The following is a 9,973-nucleotide window of genomic DNA, read 5'->3' as shown; positions in this document are numbered from 1 at the left end:
AGAGAGAGAGAGCGAGAGAGACGGAGACAGAGAGTGTGAGGGAGTGAGTGTGCAATTACATTGTGCTAAAATGACGGGTGATGGTTCTTTTTTGTGTCAAGGCATGTCCACATTGCCCAGTGTATAAAGATCAGCACAGTAAATGACAGGTTTGTCAGCTGGAGGCGGGCCATACACAGGCACTGCTTACGAGAACAGCACAGAGAGCACTTTTTTTCAGATTTCCTGCCTCGTCACAGCCTCTGACTCATAAGTTCAAACTTGTGTCTCGTGTGTATTCTTGTTCCCTCTGTAATGGAGGGGGGAGAAGGTTGAGAAACGCAGGAAGAACTTGCCAAAGGGCTTCATGAAAACACGAAGGTGTATTTATCAGGTTACTTATGGAGCGACTGGGCTTTTCCGTTTTGTGGTGTGGAGCGATACTCTTCACTAGTTCACTTCTGAGTGGACACCCCGGTGAGTAGATGTCATCATGGCTGGTTTCACCAACTCACCTGGGGTTAAGGACTGTACCTTTAAAACGTCTGGTAGTCCAACAGTTTGGGAGCTTGTTAAAAATATGTATTAAGGACAAGACTTTGATGGATAAAAGGCTTGCGGGTAGGAGAAAGCACTGCAGGAGTGTACAGTTACGATATTCCGTTCAGAGGTCAGTAGTGATGTGCACGCAGGTCCTTGGTTGATGTACAAGGATGCAGATACACTCCTAAGAGCTGTACATAATACAAGCCAAAATGTTCCATAAGCTTTAAAAATACAGAAATAATTAGACGTAGTGTATCTTTGAGCGGAAGTAAAGTGTGGCTTTCGCTGTAAGGCAGTAGCAGAATCAAGCCTACGCTTTTTGTTGTTTTTTTGGGGGGGGGGGTCTTTAACTTCTGTTTTTCTGCTTGAGCATGTGCCATTGGCTGACAAGGCAATTGTGGGTGTAATACCTAAATGTCACTTCACCACGAAGTGTAAAATACTGAAAGAAATAACAGCCAAATTGGAGGGGGGTTGCCACTAAGACTGTTGCTAATCATTTGTCAATGTTTTATATTTGTTTGGAATACAAGAACCAGAAACAAAACAAGGCACCACCAACACACAAGTCTGGGTTTGGGATTTGCCTTCTGTCAGTTGTAGTATAAGAGCCTCAGCATTTGAATAACCTCTACAGCCTTGCTGTCTGGTGTCAGAGATATTGGTATTAAGTTCCAACTTCAGGCTAACTTTTCATTTAATGAACGAATTTGTTTGTTTAACAATTTGTTGGTTAATTTGTTGGATTATTGTATCTGAATGTACTTTATCCAGAATCCATGTACACTAACCCACAGGATTAGCTGTCTTCATTTCTGTCGTGATCAGAGACCAAGATCCATGTTTGTGGTTTGAGTGAACTGATTATAATCCCATCACAATGTCTCCTGGGGTGTTTACATTTGGCTCTTCATGTGGACAAATGATATCCAAATGTGTTCTGATCATGTTATTGTAATGTGATCTGATCATGTTAATGTAATGTGGTCTGATCATGCTGATGTAATGTGGTCTGATTTTATTCATGTAATGTGGTCTGATTATATTACTGTAATGTGGTCTGATTATATTAATGTAATGTGATCTGACCATGTTAATGTAATGTATGAACAAGCCCAAAGACGAACATCCCGTCTTTTAGGGTTAGTTAGTGGTTGTGTTAGTGTTAGTGTTAGTGTTTGGGTTGGTTAGGGTTAGGGTTAGTGTTAGTTAGTGTTAGGGTTAGTATTAGGGTTAGTGTTATGGTTAGTGTTATGGTTAGTGTTAGTGTTTGGGTTGGTTAGGGTTAGGGTTAGTGTTAGTTAGTGTTAGGGTTAGTATTAGGGTTAGTGTTATGGTTAGTGTTATGGTTAGTGTTAGGGTGAGGGTTAAGGTTAGTGTAAGAGTTAGGGTTAAGATTAGGGTTAGCGTTAGGGTTAGGGTTAGTTAGTGCTAGGGTTACGGTTAGGGTTAGGGTTTAGGGTTAGGGTTAGTGTTAGGGTTAGGGTTAATTAGTGTTAGGGTAAGGGTTAGTGTTAGGGTTACGGTTAGGGTTAAGGTTAGGGTTAGGGTTAATTAGTGTTAGGGTTAGGGTTAGGGTTAGGGTTAGGGTTAGGGTTATGGTTATGGTTAGGGTAAGGGTAAGTGTAAGGGTTAGTGTTAGTGTTAGGGTTAGGGTTAATTAGTGTTAGGGTAAGGGTTAGCGTTAGGGTTACGGTTAGGGTTAGGGTTATGGTTAGGGTTAGGGTAAGGGTTAGGGTTAGTGTTAGGGTTAGGGTTAGGGTTATGGTTAAGGTTTAGGGTTAGGGTTAGGGTTAGCATTAGTGTTAATTAGTGTTAGGGATAGGGTTAGGGTTAGGGTTAGTGTTAGGGTTAGTTAGGGTTAGGGTTAGGGTTAGGGTTAAGGTTAGTTAGTGTTAGGGGGCAGTGGATAAGGTACTTGACTTTTAGTTGGAAGGTTGCTGGTTCAAGTTGCCACTGTTGGGCCCCTGAGCAAGACCCTTAACCCTCAATTACTCAAGTTTTGTTCAACCAGAATTGTAAGTGACTTTGGATAAAAGTGTCAGATAAATGTATATAAAAGTCAAATATTGGATGGAGATTTACAGAGACATAAATGTCTCAATATGCTAAAATATTCCACATACTGTTTATTACCTTGTCACTTCAAAATAAAGGTGTTTACAGTTGTACCACCCTGACATTTGAGAATGTACAAACTGTTGGACAAAGGTTTTCAGTTATCCCAACAGACTTACAAATACTGCTATCTTTGGTTTATTTGAGAAGTTTTAAACATAAAGTCCTGACACAGTGTTTTCTTTTTAAGGAATTCTCATTAAAATGGCATGTTTAATAGTTTTCTTTGTCTTGTTTATTTCCAGGGGCAGTCATGCCATCTGACAGTTTGGGGGTCGCATCAAAAGGTATTTAAACTAAATTGGTTTATAGAATAAAATGATATATGTCATGGATTGATGAAATTATTTTAAAGGAAATAATAGACTCATTGCCTCAGGTGTAGTTTGGATAATGCAGGCAGTTTAAAATATTTTATTTATTTCTACATTGGATGAAGACCAACATACTGATATAGGCCAGATAACTGCCTGTCTCTCTCTCTCTTCACTGTATGTATCAGTGGCTAACTGCCTGTCTCTCTCTTCACTGTATGTATCAGACACACACACACACACAAATACATGAGTTTTTGTAGTTCCAGGAGGATCAGATATGTGCAGATATGTGCTAGCTACCACTATTACACTTTAAACCGTAATGTCAAATGACTACACATCTGGGTAGCAGTGTTATGCATTCTAGCGACTACTGTTACACTTCAGGGTTAACAAATGTGGAACTATCTTAAAAACATGCAGTCACCTGATCTTTGTATACTCTTCAAAACAAGTTGTGTTATATAGCATATATGCAGAAGATCAAATCTTCTGTGTGTGTGTGTGTGTATGTGTGTCTGTGTGTGTGCACGTGGGAACTTGCGTATGTGTGTGAATTCTAAAGGGGATTCCCACAGTGCCACTGTCAGGTCAACACCAGGCGCTGCTGAAGAGCTCACTCCTTTAATGCTTACACTTGTATGTGCTGTCGATTTGAACTTGACCTCTGTGTGTACTCATGTTCCGCTACAGGTGTAGGAATTACAGATGAAGTCACCTTGCTTTTCTTTATACGGTTCACATAAGTCAAGATCTGTAGAATCACTGTAGAATCACTGGGTTTCATTTTGCATTTTCGTGTTTTCATTTCAATTTGAAACTTCTGCTACAGCTTGGTGTGTTCCCCAAACAAATAAATGATGGTGGTATAGCATGTGTATTTATGTATATACCATGCTGTACCAAAGGAAACTCATCTACCCTCTCAGAACTTTAGAAACCCATGGAATTAATGTTATGATTTAAACATCTACATGTTCATATAAAAACTGGCTCCTTCTACTACTAATTTAGAAGAACTTTGATAGCACAGCTGATGAAGGAACTCTGTCCAAAACATTCTGTTTCTCTCCCCTGGGTAACACTGGATGGTGGGGTTTTAGTCTAAGTGGGGGACAGAATCTCCTGGGTAACACTGGATGGTGGGGTTTTAGTCTAAGTGGTGGACAGAATCTCCTGGGTAACACTGGATGGTGGGGTTTTAGTCTAAGTGGGGGACAGAATCTCCTGGGTAACACTGGATGGTGGTATTTTAGTCTAAGTGAGGGACAGAATCTCCTGGGTAACACTGGATGGTGGGGTTTTAGCGATGCAGCTACATGGTCTGTCATCATGCTGGATATGTATCAGCAGCAGGTGAGTTCCTCAGGCGTCCTGACTTTGCTGTGCTGGACTGCGGCTGTTCACATGTGCTGGTTGGTAAGGTCACCCAGAGTTAAACCAGCCTCCGCTAGTGTTTAATGTACAAAAACCTTTATGTCGCAAATGTTACCAAGTCAAAGCAAACCTCCACCATGTGTGATTACTCCACTCAGGAGACTAGGTAACAAAACATGTATAACACCCAGTCATGTCTAATCTAACGTTTAAGCTGTTGGACTTCATGGATGTATTAAAAATGTTCTCTCTCACTCTCTCTCTCTCTCTTTCTCTCTCTGTCTCTGTCTCTGTCTTACTATCTATCTCTCATTGTATCTCCTTTAGGGGTACAAGCAGTTTTTAAAATGCACAAGCTCTGCAGGTTCTGTGACTTTAGACCCAGTACCTGTAATGCCACTGGCATCTGTTTGTCCAACTGCACCATCAACTCAATCTGTGAAGTGCGGGATGAGGTCTGCGTCGCTGCATGGTAGGTCTGGCCAGGTACTCTGAACTCAGATGTGATCCCTGAGTGGTCAGTTCAGCTGTCAGTCAAACAGGCACAGGGTCAGAGAGAACACAGTTGTGTTTGTATTTCAGGCACAGAGAGAACACAGTTATGTTTGTGTATCAGACACAGAGACAAAGAACACAGTTGTGTTTGTGTTTCAGTCACAGAGAGAACACAGTTGTGTTTGTGTTTCAGGCACAGAGAGAACACAGTTGTGTTTGTGTCAGACACAGAGAAAAGAACACAGTTGTGTTTGTGCATCAGACACAGAGACAGAGAGAACACAGTTGTTATTTGTGTATCAGACACAGAGAGAACACAGTTGTGCTTGTTTTTCAGGCACAGAGAGAACACAGTTGTGTTTGTTTTTCAGGCACAGAGAGAACACAGTTGTGTTTGTGTATCAGTCACAGAGAGAACACAGTTGTGTTTGTGTATGAGACACAGAGACAGAGAGAACACAGTTGTGTTTGTGTATGAGACACAGAGACAGAGAGAACAGTTGTGTTTGTGTTTCAGACACAGAGAGAACACAGTTGTTCGTTTTTCAGACACAGAGACAAAGAACACAGTTGTGTTTGTGTATCAGACACAGAGAGAACACAGTTGTGTTTGGTTTTTCAGGCACAGAGAGAACACAGTTGTGTTTGTGTATCAGAAACAGAGAGAACACAGTTGTTTGTTTTTCAGACACAGAGACAAAGAACACAGTTGTGTTTGTGTTTCAGGCACAGAGAGAACACAGTTGAGTTTGCATTTCAGTCACAGAGAGAACACAGTTGTTTGTGTTTCAGGCACAGAGACAGAGAGAACAGTTGCGTTTGTGTTTCAGGCACAGAGATAACACAGTTGTGTTTGTGTTTCAGGCACAGAGAGAACACAGTTGTGTTTGTTTTTCAGACACAGAGACAGAGAGAACACAGTTGTTTGTGTTTCAGGCACAGAGACAGAGAGAGCAGTTGTGTTTGTGTTTCAGGCACAGAGATAACACAGTTGTGTTTGTGTTTCAGGCACAGAGAGAACACAGTTGTGTTTGTGTATCAGACACAGAGACAAATAACACACTTGTGTTTGTATTTCAGGCACAGAGAGAACACAGTTATGTTTGTGTATCAGACACAGAGACAAAGAACACACTTGTGTTTGTATTTCAGGCACAGAGAGAACACAGTTATGTTTGTGTATCAGACACAGAGACAAAGAACACAGTTGTGTTTGTGTTTCAGTCACAGAGAGAACACAGTTGTGTTTGTGTTTCAGGCACAGAGAGAACACAGTTGTGTTTGTGTCAGACACAGAGAAAAGAACACAGTTGTGTTTGTGCATCAGACACAGAGACAAAGAACACAGTTGTTATTTGTGTATCAGACACAGAGAGAACACAGTTGTGCTTGTTTTTCAGGCACAGAGAGAACACAGTTGTGTTTGTTTTTCAGGCACAGAGAGAACACAGTTGTGTTTGTGTATCAGTCACAGAGAGAACACAGTTGTGTTTGTGTATGAGACACAGAGACAGAGAGAACAGTTGTGTTTGTGTATCAGACACAGAGAGAACACAGTTGTTCGTTTTTCAGACACAGAGACAAAGAACACAGTTGTGTTTGTGTATCAGACACAGAGAGAACACAGTTGTGCTTGTTTTTCAGGCACAGAGAGAACACAGTTGTGTTTGTGTATCAGAAACAGAGAGAACACAGTTGTTTGTTTTTCAGACACAGAGACAAAGAACACAGTTGTGTTTGTGTATCAGACACAGAGAGAACACAGTTGTGCTTGTTTTTCAGGCACAGAGAGAACACAGTTGTGTTTGTGTTTCAGGCACAGAGAGAACACAGTTGAGTTTGCATTTCAGTCACAGAGAGAACACAGTTGTTTGTGTTTCAGGCACAGAGACAGAGAGAACAGTTGCATTTGTGTTTCAGGCACAGAGATAACACAGTTGTGTTTGTGTTTCAGGCACAGAGAGAACAAAGTTGTGTTTGTTTTTCAGGCACAGAGAGAACACAGTTGTGTTTGTGTTTCAGGCACAGAGAGAACACAGTTGTGTTTGTGTTTCAGGCACAGAGAGAACACAGTTGTGTTTGTATATCAGACACAGAGACAGAGAGAACACAGTTGTTTGTGTTTCAGGCACAGAGACAGAGAGAGCAGTTGTGTTTGTGTTTCAGGCACAGAGATAACACAGTTGTGTTTGTGTTTCAGGCACAGAGAGAACACAGTTGTGTTTGTGTTTCAGGCACAGAGAGAACACAGTTGTGTTTGTGTTTCAGGCACAGAGAGAACACAGTTGTGTTTGTGTATCAGATACAGAGACAGAGAGAACACAGTTGTGTTTGTGTTTCAGGCACAGAGAGAACATGACTGTGGAAACTGTTTGCCATGACCCTTCGCTGCCCTTCCATGGTGTCATGTTGGACGACTACAACAACACAAAATGTGTGATGAAACAGTACAAAGCCCTGGACCCACACTTCTACATCTGCTCCTGTACAACGGATGAGTGTAACGATGAGCTTATCTTTACACCACGTAAGTGTGTGTGTGTGTGTGTGTGTGTGTGTGTCTCCACGTGTATATTGAGTGTATTAAATTAGGCAAGTGTTTTGTCATGTCTGCATGTGTAGAGTTAGACTGTATAATTGTGTTGAGTTGGTCTTTGAGTGTGTTGAGTTAGTCTGTATAATTGTTTTGAGTTAGTGTGTATAAGTGTTTTGATTTGGTTTCTGAGTGTGTTGAGTTAGTCTGTATAAGTGTGTTGAGTTCGTATTTATAAGTGTGCTAAGTTGTGTCTCTGAGTGTGTTCAGTTACTGTAGTAATGCCTTTTGGGTAAATTCTAAGAGATTTGGTTTAACCTGTAATGACATTTTTTCAGACACGTTTTGTCTCTGTCTCACTCACGCATGTACACACACACACACACACACACACACACACACACACACACACACACACACACACACACACACAAAATGCATTGCAACTATCAGTAGATAAAGCTGAGACATGTGGTTTCCTGTCTGAGCTAAGTACAGAGCATTTTGGGAGCATTAAAGAAGACAATTGGTGTGTGTGTGTACATGTATGTGTGTGTGAGTGTAGGGTGAGGAACAGGAGATAGCGAGACTGTGAAACTGACCACATGTGTCAGAGACAGAGTCCGGGTGCACATGTGCATCTGTGTCTGTGTGTGTGTTTGGCTGAGTCTGAAACCTGTTTGTTGATTCTAAAATGCATGTGTTTGTTTAGGTGTGTCTATGCATACATTTTCCCACAATAATGTTCTTATTATATAGGAAAGCAGAGACAATCACCTTCTCAGAACCAACCAAATCTTTAATGCTATATTTTATTTTCTAAACATTAAGAACAAATTATAAAATATTCTATATATTACATCATATAATTTTGACTACTGAAGCTAAAGTTAGGTTTAGAATTAGGCTCAGTTGTTGGGAGGTGTTGATCTGTTAGTGAAGTTTCAGCGTATCATTCAAAGGTTTTAGACTGTAATTGAGTGGCCATAACCTCCCTACAACAGGCCAAAACCTCCTACAACAGACCAAAACCTGCTACAACAAGACAACACCTCCCTACAACAAGCCAAAACCTCCCGCAACAGACCAAAACCTCCCTACAACAGACCAACACTTCTTCCCAAAACCTCCGTACCACATACCATAACCTCCCTGCAACAGGCCAAAACCTCCCTACAACAGGCTAAAACATCTTACCACAGGCTAAAACCTCCTTACAACAGGTGAAAACCTACAATAGAACAAAACCTCTTACAACAGACAAAAACCTGACTACCATAGGCCAAAACCTCCTACAACAGGCCTAAACCTCCCTAAAACAGGCCAGAACCTCCTACAACAGACCAAAACCTGCTACAACAGGACAACACCTCCCTACAAAAACCTTCCTACAAGTGGCTAAAACTTCTTACCACAGGCCAAAACCTCCGTACTACAGGCCAAAGCCTCTTTACAACAGGCAAAAACATCCTCCAACAGACCAAAACCTCCTACAAAAGACAAAAACCTCCCTACCACAGACCAAATCCTCCTACAACAGACCAAAACCACCATCCTACAATAGGCCAAAATATAATTCTAGGAAGTACACTCAAAAAATGTCAAATATGGTACAATATAGTAAAATATAGTCTGTACCAATATGCGCAGCACAATGTATTTCCTCCCTAATGAGGTCGCCTGTGTTGACATGTTCTGGGATCTAGCTACAGACTTTTGGTTCTCTTTGTACATTGTGTGTGTGTGTGTGTGTGTGTGTGTGTGTGTGTTTCTGGGGTTCTTGCTGTACTTTACTGTGTGTTCTCTTTTTTTTCCTGTGCGGTATTCCGTAGGGGACGTCATCCAGGCTGTCCCCATAGTTCTGATCGCTCTGCTTCCTGTCCTGGTGCTGGCTGTCCTCATCATCTCTGTCCTCTACATCTACCGCATGCGAGCGCTCCACCAGCTCAGGGCCAAGCACGGCCATAAGGGCCCTGCCCACAGCTACAGTGACACGTGCACCATCATTGGCCGGGACGACTGTGGCACCACCCTCACCAACAGCATGAACCACAACACTGAGCTGCTGCCCATTGATCTGGAGATCCTGGTGGGGAAAGGTCGCTTTGCCGAGGTGTACCGTGCACGCCTGGAGCAGAGGCCTTGCGCCACCGGCCGGGCGCCCTTCCAGACGGTGGCAGTTAAGATCTTCCCATGCGAGGAGTACGCCTCATGGAAGACGGAGCGCAGCATCTTCTCGGACGCGGAGCTGCGTCACGAGAATGTGCTGCACTTCCTGACGGCGGAGGAGCGCATGGTTGAAGGGCAGTACTGGCTGGTCACGGCCTACCACGCACGCGGGAACCTGCAGGACTACCTAAGAGCACGCCTGCTGAGCTGGGAGCACCTGCTGCAACTGGGCAGCTCGCTCGCCCGTGCTCTGGCACACCTGCATGCCGACCGCACACCCTGCGGACGCCCCAAAACCGCCATCGTGCACAGGGACCTAAAGAGCTCCAACGTCCTGGTGAAAGACGATCTCACCTGCTGCCTCTGTGACTTTGGCCTGGGACTACGCCTCGACAGTGCTCTATCTGTGGATGAACTGGCTAACAGTGGACAGGTGAGA

The 9,973-nt window shown here is 42.8% G+C and overlaps 1 protein-coding gene across 1 annotated transcript in view; it reads left to right on the top strand.

Moving 5' to 3' along the window:
- The first annotated feature begins 216 nt into the window (after positions 1-216).
- tgfbr2a (transforming growth factor beta receptor 2a) overlaps positions 217-9,973 on the top strand; it is an 18,449-nt gene continuing 8,692 nt past the window's right edge. Inside the window, exons 1-5 of the mRNA XM_035523338.1 lie at positions 217-456; positions 2,889-2,930; positions 4,665-4,809; positions 7,175-7,359; positions 9,198-9,967. Coding sequence (XP_035379231.1) covers positions 381-456; positions 2,889-2,930; positions 4,665-4,809; positions 7,175-7,359; positions 9,198-9,967 — 1,218 coding nt within the window. The 5' untranslated portion in view covers positions 217-380. The remainder of the gene's footprint in view (positions 457-2,888; positions 2,931-4,664; positions 4,810-7,174; positions 7,360-9,197; positions 9,968-9,973) is intronic.

The sequence above is a fragment of the Electrophorus electricus genome, chromosome 2, assembly GCF_013358815.1.
Source record: "Electrophorus electricus isolate fEleEle1 chromosome 2, fEleEle1.pri, whole genome shotgun sequence".
Lineage (NCBI taxonomy): Eukaryota > Metazoa > Chordata > Actinopteri > Gymnotiformes > Gymnotidae > Electrophorus > Electrophorus electricus.
The sequence above is the reverse complement of the archived record's forward strand: the minus strand, read 5'-3'. Positions and strand labels throughout refer to the sequence as shown.